Source organism: Pseudophryne corroboree, assembly GCF_028390025.1.
Source record: "Pseudophryne corroboree isolate aPseCor3 chromosome 3 unlocalized genomic scaffold, aPseCor3.hap2 SUPER_3_unloc_19, whole genome shotgun sequence".
In the NCBI taxonomy this organism is placed as follows: domain Eukaryota; kingdom Metazoa; phylum Chordata; class Amphibia; order Anura; family Myobatrachidae; genus Pseudophryne; species Pseudophryne corroboree.
This window is the reverse complement of record NW_026967507.1, coordinates 327,471-340,719: the sequence shown is the minus strand read 5'-3', so window position 1 is coordinate 340,719 and position 13,249 is coordinate 327,471. Positions and strand designations below refer to the sequence as shown.

General features: G+C 45.4%; 2 protein-coding genes across 3 annotated transcripts in view; one reads left to right on the top strand and one right to left on the bottom strand.

Moving 5' to 3' along the window:
* LOC134983571 (oocyte zinc finger protein XlCOF6-like) overlaps positions 1-12,560 on the top strand; it is a 109,355-nt gene extending 96,795 nt beyond the window's left edge. Inside the window, exon 6 of one of the 2 annotated variants that reach the window (XM_063949228.1) lies at positions 10,723-12,560. In XM_063949228.1, the coding sequence (XP_063805298.1) occupies positions 10,723-12,389 (1,667 nt within the window). In that variant the 3' untranslated portion in view covers positions 12,390-12,560. Of the gene's footprint in view, positions 1-10,719 lie in introns of both variants that reach the window. The other variant, XM_063949227.1, reaches the window with a different exon arrangement.
* The window catches only part of LOC134983569 (zinc finger protein ZFP2-like), a 378,911-nt gene that overhangs the window by 160,131 nt on the left and 205,531 nt on the right, over positions 1-13,249 (bottom strand). The window lies entirely within an intron of this gene.

Genomic DNA, 13,249 nt, shown 5'->3' with positions numbered 1-13,249 from the left:
TCCGTGTCAGAGGGACGGATCCCACCTACACATGCACCAGAGAATAATCCTGTCATCCAAAGCCAGAATTTCGCTCCTGTGGTGGCTACACAGTTCTCACCTACTAGAGGGACACAGGTTTGGGATTCAGGACTGGGTCCTAGTAACCACGGTTGCAATTCTCCGAGACTGGGGTGCAGTCACACAGGGAAAAAGCTTCCAAGGAAGATGGTCAAGTCAGGAAACTTGTCTTCACATAAATGTTCTGGAGTTGAGAGCCATTTACAACGGCCTTCTACAAGCGGAACATCTTCTTCTAGATCTACCTGTACTGGTCCAGCCGGTCAATGTATCAGCAGTAGCGTACATAAACCATCAGGGTGGAACAAAAAGCAGAGTGGCGATGGCAGAGGTGACAAAAATCCTCTTCTGGGCGGAAAGACATGCAAGCGCTCTGTCTGCAATTTTCATTCCGGGAGTGGACAACTGGGAAGCAGACTTCCTCAGCAGACACAATCTCCATCCAGGAGAGTGGGGCCTCCACCAAGAAGTCTTCGCAGAGGTAGCAGGTCTTTGGGGAGTTCCTCAAGTAGACATGGTGGCATCTCATCTCAACAAGAAGCTTCAGAGATATTGTTCCAGGTCGAGAGACCCTCAAGCAGTAGCAGTGGATGCACTGGTGACACAGTGGGTGTTTCGGTCGGTGTATGTCTTCCCTCCACTTCCACTAATTCCAAAAGTTTTCAAGATCATAAGAACAAGGGTTCGAGCGATCCTCATTGTCCCAGACTGGCCAAGGAGGGCTTTGTATCCAGATCTTCAGGAGTTACTGTTCGAAGATCCTCGGCCTCTTCCTCTTTGCGAAGACCTGCTACAGCAGGGGCCGTGTGTGTATCAAGACTTACCGCGGCTACGTTTGATGGCATGGCTGTTGAGCGCCGGATCCTAGCCGAAAGGGTATTCCCAAAGAAGTAATTCCCACACTTATTTAGGCCAGGAAAGGAGTTACGCCTAAACATTACCACCGTATTTGGAGAAAATATGTGTCTTGGTGTGAATCCAAGAAGTCTCCAACAGAAGAGTTTCAGTTAGGACGTTTTTTCCATTTTCTACAGGCGGGTGTGGATGCTGGCCTAAAATTGGGCTCAGTTAAGGTCCAGATTTCAGCCTTATCAGTTTTCTTTCAGAAACAATTGTCCTCCCTTCCAGAAGTTCAGACATTCGTGAAAGGGGTTTTGCACATCCATCCTCCATTTGTGCCTCCGCTGGCACCATGTGATCTTAATGTGGTGTTGCAGTTCCTTCAATCACATTGGTTTGAACCTTTACATGAGGTATAGTTGAAATTTCTCGCTTGGAAAGTGGTCATACTGTTGGCCTTGGCATCCGCAAGGAGGGTGTCTGAATTAGAGGCCTTGTCTCACAAGAGCCCTTACTTGATCTTCCATGAAGATAGGGCGCAGTTAAGAACTCGTTAGCAATTTCTTCTAAAGGTGGTTTCCTTTTTCCACATAAACCAACCTATTGTGGTGCCAGTGGCCACTGACACCTTCGCTGCATCAAAGTCACTGGACGTGGTCAGAAAATTTATGTCGCAAGAACGGCTCGGATACGGAAAACAGAGTCTCTGTTTGTCCTCTATGCTCCCAACAAGATTGGGTGTCCTGCTTCTAAGCAGACCATTGCGCGCTGGATCAGAGGGACGATTCAGCACGCTCATTCCACGGCAAGATTGCCGATACTGAAGTCGGTAAATGCCCATTCTACTAGAAAGGTGGTCTCATCCTGGGCGGCTGCCCGGGGGGTCTCGGCGTTCCAACTTTGCCGAGCAGCTACTTGGTCAGGGGAAAACACGTTTGCAAAGTTTTACAAGTTTGACACCTTGGCCGATGAGGACCTCAAGTATGGTCAATCGGTGCTGCAGGGTCATCCGCACTCTCCTGCCCGTACTGGAGCTTTGGTATAACCCCATGGTACTGAAGTGAACCCCAGCATCCTCTAGGACGTATAAGAAAATAGGATTTTAATACCTACCGGTAAATCCTTTTCTCCTAGTCCGTAGAGGATGCTGTGCACCCGACCCAGTGCGTACTTTACCTGCAGTTGTTAGTTTTGTAGTTACACAAATGTTGTGTTACGATTACTTTCAGCATGTTGCTGCAATTGTTCATGCCCGTTGATATGTTATGTTGAATGCCATGTTGTGTGGCATGGTTGAGGTGTGAGCTGGTATGAATCTCACCGTTAAATTAAAAGTAAATCCGTTCCTCGAAATGTCCGTCTCCCTGGGCACAGTTCCTATACTGAGGTCTGGAGGAGGGGCATAGAGGGAGGAGCCAGTTAACATCCTTGAAAACTCTTAAAGTGCCCATGGCTCCTGCGGAACCGTCTATACCCCATGGTACTGAGGTGGACCCCAGCATCCTCTACGGACTAGGAGAAAAGGATTTACCGGTAGGTATTAAAATCCTATTTTTCACGGATAGTAAGAAAGCCCCTCTCACCTGCATCTAAGGAATTAAATGCTATATTTGAAAAATCCTGGGAAAACCCGGAGAAAAAATTCCAGATCCCTAAAAAGGTTCTGGTTGCTTTTCCCTTCCCGGTGGATGATAGAAAAAAATGGGAGACCCTGCCTATAGTTGACGCGTCTGTCTCCAGGCAGTTAAAGCAGGTGGGCTTATCTGTCCCGGGATCCACCGCGTTGAAAGACCCGGCAGATTGCAAGGTCGATTCTACGCTCAAATCGATTTACACGGCTACGGGGGCGATCCTGCGGCCCACTATTGCTTGTGCATGGATTTCAAAAGCAATAGCAAAGTAATCAATCACTCTGCAGGAGGACTTGACTACGATGGATAAAGGTGACGTTGATTTGTTTTTACGTAACATACAGGATTCTGCAGGGTTCCTGGTAGAATCCATGAAGGATCTGGGTTCCATGGCTGCGGGAATCTCCGCCATGTCTGTCTTGGCTTGCAGGGGTCTCTGGCTGCGCCAGTGGTCTGCAGACGCGGAATCCAGGAAAAGTGTGGAGGACCTACCCTATACAGGTCAGGCTCTTTTTGGGTACTGGATATTGTGTCCCGGGGGTACAGGCTGGAGTTTAAAACTCTTCCACCTTACCGATTCTTCAAGTCAGGCTTGCCGGCATACAGGGAAATCCTTCTGGAAGCCATAACAAAATTTGTAATGTCAGAAGTCATTGTTCCAGTTCCGCCTCATCAGCTGAACAAGGGTTACTATTCGAACCCTTTTGTGGTACCGAAACCGGATGGTTCGGTCAGGCTAATTTTGAACTTGAAATCATTAAACCCTTATCTAAGGGAGTTCAAGTTCAAAATGGAGTCTCTGAGAGCGGTGATCTCAGGTCTGGCGGAGAGGGAGTTCCTGGTGTCCCTGGACATCAAGGATGTGTACCTCCACATTCCGATTTGGTCGCCGCATCAGGCTTATCTCAGGTTTACACTGTTAGACGATCACTAGCAGTTTCAAGCACTGCCATTCGGTCTCTCCACAGCACTGAGGGTCTTCACCAAGGTGATGGCAGAGATGATTGTTCTCCGCAAGCAGGGGGTGAACATATTTCCATATCTGGACGACCTGCTGATCAAGGCATTGTCCAGGGAGAAGTTGTTAAGGTCCATTGATCTCACGACGCATCTGCTTAGGGAGCACGGTTGGATCCTGAACCTTCCAAAGTCTCATCTGGAGCCGACAAGGAGGCGGTCTTTCTTGGGGATGATCCTCCACATGGAGGTGCAGAGGGTGTTTCTCCCGGTGGAGAAAGCGTGGTGATACAGTCAATGGTCCGGGATGTCCTGAAGCCTACCCAGGTATTGGTTCATCAGTGCATCCGCCTTCTGGGGAAGATGGTTGTCTCCTACGAGGCTCTGCAGTACGGAAGGTTTCATACTCTGCCCTTTCAACTGGATCTCCTGGACCAGTGGTCGGGATCTCTCCTACACATGCACCAGAGGATACGTCTGTTGCTGAAAGCAAGGAGTTCGCTCCTCTGGTGGCTGCAACTACCTCACCTTCTGGGGGGCCAAAGGTTCGGGGTTCAGGACTGGATCTTTCTAACCATGGATGCAAGTCTCAGAGGTTGAGGAGGAGTTGCTCAAGGGGAGACCTTGCAAGGAAGGTGGCCAAGTCAGGAATCCCTTCCAATAAACATCCTGGAGCTAAGAGCCGTGTACAACAGCCTTCTTCAAGCAGCACACCTTCTACAGGATCGGGCTGTTCAGGTGAGGTCGGACAACGTGACCACCGTGGCCTACATAAACCGACAAGGCAGAACGAAGAGCAGGGATGCGATGTCAGAGGTGACAACAATCCTCCTCTGGGCAGAAAGACACGCGGTGGCGATGTCGGCATTCTTCATTCCGGAAGTGGACTACTGGGAAGCACACTTCCTCAGCAGACACTGTCTCCATCCAGGACAATTGGGCCTCCACCCGGAGGTGTTCGAGGAGGTATCCGGTTGGGGGGAGGTTCCCCACATAGACATGATGGCCTCCCGCCTCAACAAGAAGCTGCGGAGGTACTGTTCCAGGTCGAGAGACCCACAAGCAGTGGCGGTGGACGCACTAGTAACACCGTGGGTGTTCCCGTCAGTGTATGTGTTCCCTCCACTTCCTCTCATTCCAAGAGTTCTACAGCTTGTAAGAAGAACAAAGGTTCTGGCAATCCTCATTGCTCCGGACTGGCCAAGGAGGGCTTAGTACGCGGATCTGCTTGATCTACTGCTGGAAGATCCAAGGCCTCTGCCTCTTCGGGAGGATCTTCTAATACAGGAGCCGTTCGCTTATCAGGACTTACCATGGCTACGTTTGACGGCATGGCGGTTGGGCGCCAGATCTTAGCTCGGAAGGGTATTCTGAGTGCAGTAATTCCTACCCTGATACAGGCTAGGAAGGGGTAACGTCTAAACATTACCATCGCATTTGGAAAAAATATGTGTCTTGGTGTGAATCCATGAAGTTTCCTGCGGTGGAGTTTCAACTTGGACGGTTTTTCCTATTCCTGCAAGCAGGAGTGGATATGGGCCTGAGATTGGGATCCCTCAAGGTCCAGATTTCGGCTTTATCCATTTTCTTCCAGAAACAATTGGCTGCCCTCCCTGAGGTTCAGACCTTTTTGAAAGGGGTTCAGCACATCCAGCCTCCCTTTGTGGCGCTGACGGCACCCTGGGATTTGGACATAGTGTTGCATTTTCTGCAATCAGATTGGTTTGAGCCTCTACAGGAGGTTGAGGTCAAGTTTCTCACGTGGAAGACTCACTTTGTTGGCCTTAGCTTCTGCGCGACGTGTGTCGGAATTGGGGGCTTTGTCCTGTAAAAGTCCCTATTTGGTCTTCCACGAAGATAGGGTGGAACTCAGGACACGTCAACAGTTCCTTCCTAAGGTTGTGTCGGCTTTTCATATCAACCAACCTATTGTGGTGCCAGTGGCTACTGACTCCTCAATTGCTTCAAAGGCCTTGGATGTTGTGAGGGCTTTGAAGATCTATCTGAAGAGATCTGCTCGTCACAGAAAGTCGGACTCTCTGTCCTGTATGATCCCACGAAAATTGGGTGTCCTGCTTCTATGCAGACAATTTTTCGCTGGATCAGGTTCACCATCCAGCATGCATGTTCTACGGCAGGATTGCCGTGTTCAAAATCTGTTAAGGCCCACTCTACTCGTAAGATGGGTTCTTTCTGGGTGGCTGCATGGGGTGTCTCGGCTTTGCAGCTTCGCCGAGTGGCTACTTGCTCTGGGTCGAACACATTTGCTAAGTTTTACAAGTTAGATACTTTGGCCTCTTATGACCTCAAGTTTGGTCAAGCAGTTCTGCAGGAGCCTGCGCACTCTCCCGCCCGTTCTGGGTGCTTTGGTACATCCCCATGGTACTAATATGGACCCCAGCATCCTCTAGGACGTAAGAGAAAATAGGATTTTAATTACCTACCGGTAAATCCTTTTCTCGTAGTCCGTAGAGAATGCTGGGCGCTCGCCCAGCGCTTCTTTATCCTGCAGTGGTTATTTGGTTCAGTACTGCCTGGTTCCTAGGTAAGTTCTGCCTTCTTTACTGTTTTAGCTGTTGCTGAGTTTTCTGGCTTGTTAGCCTGGTTTGCCTTGTTGTGTGAGCTGGTATGAATCTCGCCTCTATCTGTGTATTTCCTTCTCTTGAAGTATGTTGTCTCCTCGGGCACAGTTTCTAGACTGAGTCTGGTAGGAGAGGCATAGAGGGAGGAGCCAGCCCACACTATTAAACTCTTAAAGTGGCTCCTGGTGGACCCGTCTATACCCCATGGTACTAATATGGATTCCAGCATCCTCTACGGACTACGAGAAATGGATTTACCGGTAGGTAACCAAAATCCTATTATTTCTCTAAGTTACAACAATGAAAACCTGCATATAACAAGTTATACTCCGTTACAATAATAGCAAGAACACATTAGAATACTCAGCTCTTATCTCAGAGGTTTCATGATCTGTCCCAGATGATGGTCATCGATTACGTAGTTTAAACAATATAGTTTAGTCGATTCTCCAGGGTCCTCCTTTAATAACTGTCTGAATTTAATAAACTGAGGTGGGTTTATAGAAGTCTTTATCCGCTGCAGACAGACCTAGCTTCAATCAGAACTAGCCTGCTATGTGTAAGTCTCTAGGCTTTATACCCTGCAAGGTTACACTAACATTGTCTTACCAGATATTACATTCAGGGTCTGTGATGCTGTGTGCATAATGTATCTTATCTTGGACAACTGTCCCATTTCGCCTACTTATGAATACAATATTCCAAACATCTTAGTAGACAGTTTCCATCTGAGATACTGATAATAGGAAGATATATTTATTATAATCAGCCAGCCTTAAAGCTGTGTATATTCTTCCCACTCACTATGTCCTTCACACTCGGTCAAAGGACAAATTCAGCTTATAAAGGGAGCATGAGGAAGTTACAGAACGGGCGGCATTACTGGTCTGTTCATCAGTAGTGGAGGATCTATCAAGATTAGGGTCTGGAGCAAGAGTAACATCTCCCATAAGGAGAAGTGCAATTTCTTGTAGCTTTTGAAAAAATTTTTTGCAAGAAATCAGGGCTGTCTGGCATTAGGGGCATAGAGAGAAGTGAGGGGGACATATTTATAATGAATCTTCCCAACTAGAATCCAATATCTACCATTGCATTCCACCCACTTGCTTTCCAGGTGAAAGGGGCAGGATCTATTAGAAAGGATGGCTACACCACAGGAGATATAGCATGTTGGGTAGTTATTGGTAAACTGAGGGGGAGAGTGCAATGGAACATGTGATTCCTGAGTGGCTACCACCGCCGCCTTCTGGTCAGCAAAATATTTTATTGCAAGACGTCTCTTACGGGGAGATGAAGACCTTTTACATTAAGACTTAAAAACGTCACGGTGATAGAGAGAGATCAGATCATGGTATGAACCATCTAGGATCATCTGTGTAAAGTCCAATAGAGTCTGTAGGGTGTGTGCATACTTCAAACTATCAAATAACATAAGAAATAAAATAGGGAACAAAAATGGGAGACAAACAGAAATAGCGTCCATAAAGAAGCTAGAGGTTCCGTCACTAGGGAACCGTGACAGAAAGGTAGAAAAAGGTGGCGGTCGGGCCTAAAAGGAAAACCCACCGACTACCCCAAGTAGCCATACGAGAGTGCAAAATATAGTCATCATAGTAACAATTGTACAAAGAAATATCAAATATAGCATAACATACTGTACTACTATTCTTAATCTCAATGTAACCAAAGGAGGTAAAGGCCAAGAACATGGCCTGTTATCCAATTTAGGTTCTACAAACACAGTTATAAGAGCAACAAGATGTTAAAGACGAATCAGTCATGCTTTGCCTGAACACCTAAGCATTCTAGAAAGGTATTATGAAACGTAAGAGTGGAAAGAATTTCAGACCTTAGAGCAATTAAATAGCACAGGAAAATAAAGAGTAAAAAATATATGTTTTAAACTAATAACAAGAGCAAATAAATCTGGCCCAAACATAGATCCATGCCAAGTAACTTAGTCCCAGTTGGCACATGTTACAGTAGGAAACAAACTCTGAGTGTCTGCAAAAGTCTTACTCCTTTAGCATATTACTTTGAGACGGAAGACAACTCCTCCGGGATTGGTTTAGGTTAAGTGTCATGAAGGACTGTCAACAGGAATAATCCACTTTTTCAGAATAGTAGGAGAAATATCTGCAGATTATCCAGGCACTCAGCTGTGCCTGAGGAAGACAAAGCGGCTCGTAGAATGCGTTCTTTAATATGAAAAAAGTGGACCCTGAGCAGAGTGTCCCTCGGTGCTTGGATAGGGGCCTGTTTGGACTTTGGGAGTCTATGGATCCTATCAATGAGAAGGTCTGTGGCAGAAGCCTTCAGTGGAAGTTTCTGAAAAGAGGACCATAATCCTAAAGCTCTGCATTTGTAACAGAATCCTGAACGCCCATTCTTTTGATATTATTTCTCCGAGACCTGTCTTCTAAATCAATGACTTTATCACGAATAGAGACCGGGTCTTCCTGAAGGGTGTCATGTGCTGAAATCAGATCTTTGTGAGACGCAACAATCTCTTTCATCTTAGTCTGTATAAGTGCCAATCTCACTGATATCGGACCTCAAAGCTTGAATATTAGAGTTAAGTTCTGAGGTTACTTCAGTCCTTAAATGTAGATAACATAGAATGTATAGAGCATAGAGTAACAGGACCATCTAGATTGTCTTAAGATGACGTCAGCCATTACAGCTGGGCTGTGCGACTGACCAGAAGAAGCAGGTGATGTAGTGGTCTCAGATGGACCACCTGAATTCAAGATACCAAAGAGATGGACAGGTGAGGCCGATTTGGTACCTTTTAACCTTTTTTGGAGGCATGGTAAGCCAGCTATAAAGAGACTGACCTCTCAGAGATAGGAAAATACAAACGGTCTATAAATAAAAGTAACAGTAGTACGCTGTCAGGAGGTTACATCAAGATGACTCCGTTCAAAATGACATTCTTAGTCGGGGTGATGGGGGTATCCGAGCCAAAATTTAAAGTAAACATGATGTAATGCAACTCAAATAACACAGTAATGACCGAGATATTCCACTAGAGGTCAGTGTGATCACAGACGTGAAGTACTCAGCATAGCGAAACACAAATGACAAAATACAGTATATTCAGTGAATAAATCCACAAAATAATATACTGTGAGGTTGTAATCAGAGTGTAATGAGCTGTACTCAGACGATACTTGATACTGGGCTCTGCATGTAGACTGAGAGGAAGTAGATTATAGTGGTACCGTATAAATAGAAGGTAGTTTCACCTCCAGGCAAATGCTTCAATTTAGTGTAGTGACCCTGTTCCAGCCGTCAGGACATTTATTTAGCAGCTTATATAAATGTTGCACCTTATTGAAGGCAGAAGGCAAAGCATGCGATGGCCGGGCACCATAATCCAAAATGGCAGCCAGCTCACTTCCCAATATCAACGCAAGGTTCTGGTGACTGAGGGCAGCCCATTCTGTCCCCAGCATTAGTGGAATCTGCGTACCTGTGTGAGCGGGAGAGCAAGTGCTCCCACCTGAGCCAAAAGCGCCTCCAAGTCAGGTGTCCGGAGCGTGCAGGAAAGACTGAGCGCACTTAGCCCCAGAATACAGCCCATGGCTTCAGCGGCGTCACTAGGCTGCGGCAGTGAACAGTGACTGGAGTGAGCAGAGCGAGCGGCTATAGGGCAGGAGGAGTGGGGGACTTAATAGATTGGGTTTTGGTCGCAGCGGCGGCTGAGAGCTATCAGGTAGATAAGAAGCCACTTAGTGAGGAGAACTCCAGAAAGCACGTCTGGATGGACCACGCTCCTCTTATTTATTATTTTATATACTAACAGGGGTGACAGGTGTGATATATCCCTGCAAAGGCAGATCCAATCTCTTTCTCATCAGACTCTGCTGTCTTCCCTGCACTCTCACTCAGATGTTCACTGCTGCCAGTAGCACACGTATGAGAAGCAGAAGTATGGCGGCAGCTGTATAGATTCTGATACGTAATTCTCTGTATCATACTTACCGTACACACATCATCCTTATTACTATTGAGAGAATAGAGGTAAGACACTGATGATGGGGGTGGAAGAGTGGATTATAACCTAGCAGATGATGATTACAGGGTATTATATGGTTTATTGCATGTAAAATACCTTGTTTCACACCTACTATGCTGTAGCAATATACCTTATATAATGGTGAGTAACACATGTACAGGCTTACCAGCGTATGAGCACACACATAAAGGAATGCTACCTTACCAATGCTTCCAGGAGTAACGTTAGGAGAAATTACTCTGATCCATCTACTCATACGACAGTTGTTATTGTTCATCTAGAATCTCCAATTCATACGATATGTTCCCCATCCATTGTTTTACATTGGTGCTGATATAGGACTTGGCGAGTGACTACATCTCCATTTATACCTCATGGTTAGTTACCAGTACAAGAGAGAGATGTATCTAAGTCTTATTATAATATTACATTTGTTATTGTGTGTGTTCTCAGGAGGGTGGACACAATGATAGTCTGAGACACAATATTATAAATCCTTCATTAAAAATTATGTTTTATTATACACACACATTTATAATTAAGTGTCCCAGAGAGTCATCTCCTATTGTTTACAAGATTAATATTGTTACAGAAAATTTCACATTTCCATAATGTATTTTATTTCCAGCAGATGGACACACAAGCAGGAATATCTCAGAAGGACATCTAATGTTATCCCCGGATTGTGACATAAAAGATAATGACAGTAGACAGGATTCTCCAGGAGATAACCTCATTACCCCAATTATACATCCAGCTCTATCAGCTGATCCCTCTGATCCTGGGAAATGTTCTCCTGATCACTCTGATATTGGTGCATCTGTTACAGCTCTGACAGTAGATACAGTGTTTCCCTGTTCTATAGATGCCAAATGTTTTATACAGAACACAAAGCTTATTACCCATCAGCCAGCTAAGGCAGGTGAGAGGCCATTTCCATGTTCTGAGTGTGGGAAATGTTTTACACGGAAATCAGATCTTGTTACACATAAGAGAAGTCACACAGGTGAGAAGCCATTTTCTTGCTCTGAGTGTGGGAAATGTTGTTTAAGTAAATCACATCTTGTTATACATTACAGAAGTCACACAGGTGAGAAGCCATTTTCTTGCTCTGAGTGTGGGAAATGTGTTAGACGGAAATCACAACTTGTTACACATCAGCGAAGTCACACAGGTGAGAGGCCATTCCCATGTTCTGAGTGTGGGAAATCTTTTACACAGAAATCACATCTTGTTAAACATCAGCGAAGTCACACAGGTGAGAATCCATTTCCATGTTCTGAGTGTGGGAAATCTTTTACACACAAATCGTATCTTGTTATACATCAGAGAAGTCACACAGGTGAGAGGCCATTTCCATGTTCTGAGTGTGGGAAATGTTTTGCACGGAAATCACATCTTGTTGACCATCAGCAAAGTCACACAAGTGAGAAGCCATTTCCATGTTCTGAGTGTGGGAAATGTTTTACACGGAAATCGCATCTTGTTAAACATCAGAAAAGTCACACAGGTGAGAATCCATTTCCATGTTCTGAGTGTGGGAAATGTTTTACACAGAAATCACATCTTGTTGCACATCAGCAAAGTCACATAGGGGAGAAGCCATTTCCATGTTCTGAGTGTGGGAAATGTTTTACACAGAAATCACATCTTGTTAAACATCAGAAAAGTCACACAGGTGAGAATCCATTTTCTTGCTCTGAGTGCGGGAAATGTTTTACACGGAAATCAGATCTTATAACACATCAGCGAAGTCACACAGGTGAGAAGCCATTTCCATGTTCTGAGTGTGGGAAATATTTTGCACATAAATCATATCTTATTAAACATCACAGAAGTCACACAGGTGAGAAGCCTTTTCCATGTTCTGAGTGTGGGAAATGTTTTACACACAAAGCAGATCTTGTAAAACATCAGAGAACTCACACAGGTGAGAAGCCATTTCCATGTTCTGAGTGTGGGAAATGTTTTGCACACAAAGCAGATCTTGTAAAACATCAGAGAACTCACACAGGTGAGAAGCCATTTTTTTGCTCTGGGTGCGCGAAATGTTTTACACAGATCTCACATCTTGTTAAACATCAGCGAAGTCACACAGGTGAGAATCCATTTCCATGTTCTGAGTGTGGAAAATGTTTTGGACACAAATCAGATCTTATTAAACATCAGAGAAGTCACACAGGTGAGAAGCCATTTTCTTGCTCTGAGTGCGGGAAATGTTTTACCTGGAAATCAGAACTTGTTACACACCAGCAAATTCACACAGATGAGAAGCCATTTCCATACTCTGAGAAGTAAATCAGCTCTTGTTGCACACAATAGACATCACTCAGGTGAGGAACCATTTTAATCTTCTGGAGTATACTCATCATTGCCATGCATTGTTCTTCAAGGTTCTCATCCTATCTCCTATGCTTTTTGCAATATACATGTTACCACTAAATAAAATAATCAGATGTCATGCCCTCATCTACCACTGCTATGCAGATGACCTGTCTTTTGCTCCAGGTAGTGAGAACCCAGTACCAATCCTAAATGGTTGTCTAGCTGAGCTCCAGGTGTGGGTGATGCCAGTTGGCTGTGACTCTGTCCTGGTGAAACAGGTCCTTATGATAGAAGCTCACCTACAAGGGGCAGGGCAACAGCTCAGCTTTGCAAACCAACCAGACTTGCGCTTGGGGTTTCAGAGTTACAAAATGCTGATCCTGTATGGAATCTTGGTGTCCTGGATGGTGGAGTGACACTTAGACATCGGTATCTGCCACAATCAGATCCTCATCTGAGGAACATAGCCAGACTCCATCACTTATTTCCCTCAGAAGATCTACCTACAGTCATACATGCACTTGTATCATCACGCATAGACTACTGCAATGTCCTCTACCTGGGTCTCCCAGTAAAAGAATTGCACCGGTTGTAGCTTGTACAGAATGCAGCAGCCAGGCTGTTACCTAACCAGCCCGTTCCTGCCACATAACACCCATTCTCTGCTCCCTCCACCGGCTGCCTGTAAGATGGTGACTCTATTACATAATCTTACTGACTCTCCCAGCCCTACATGTCCAGGGTCCATGGTACCAGAAGCAGCTTCTGCCTCCTTACTGCCCTGCTTGCTTCCATCAGTATATGGACTGTTACCAGCAGTACCAAGAAACTCC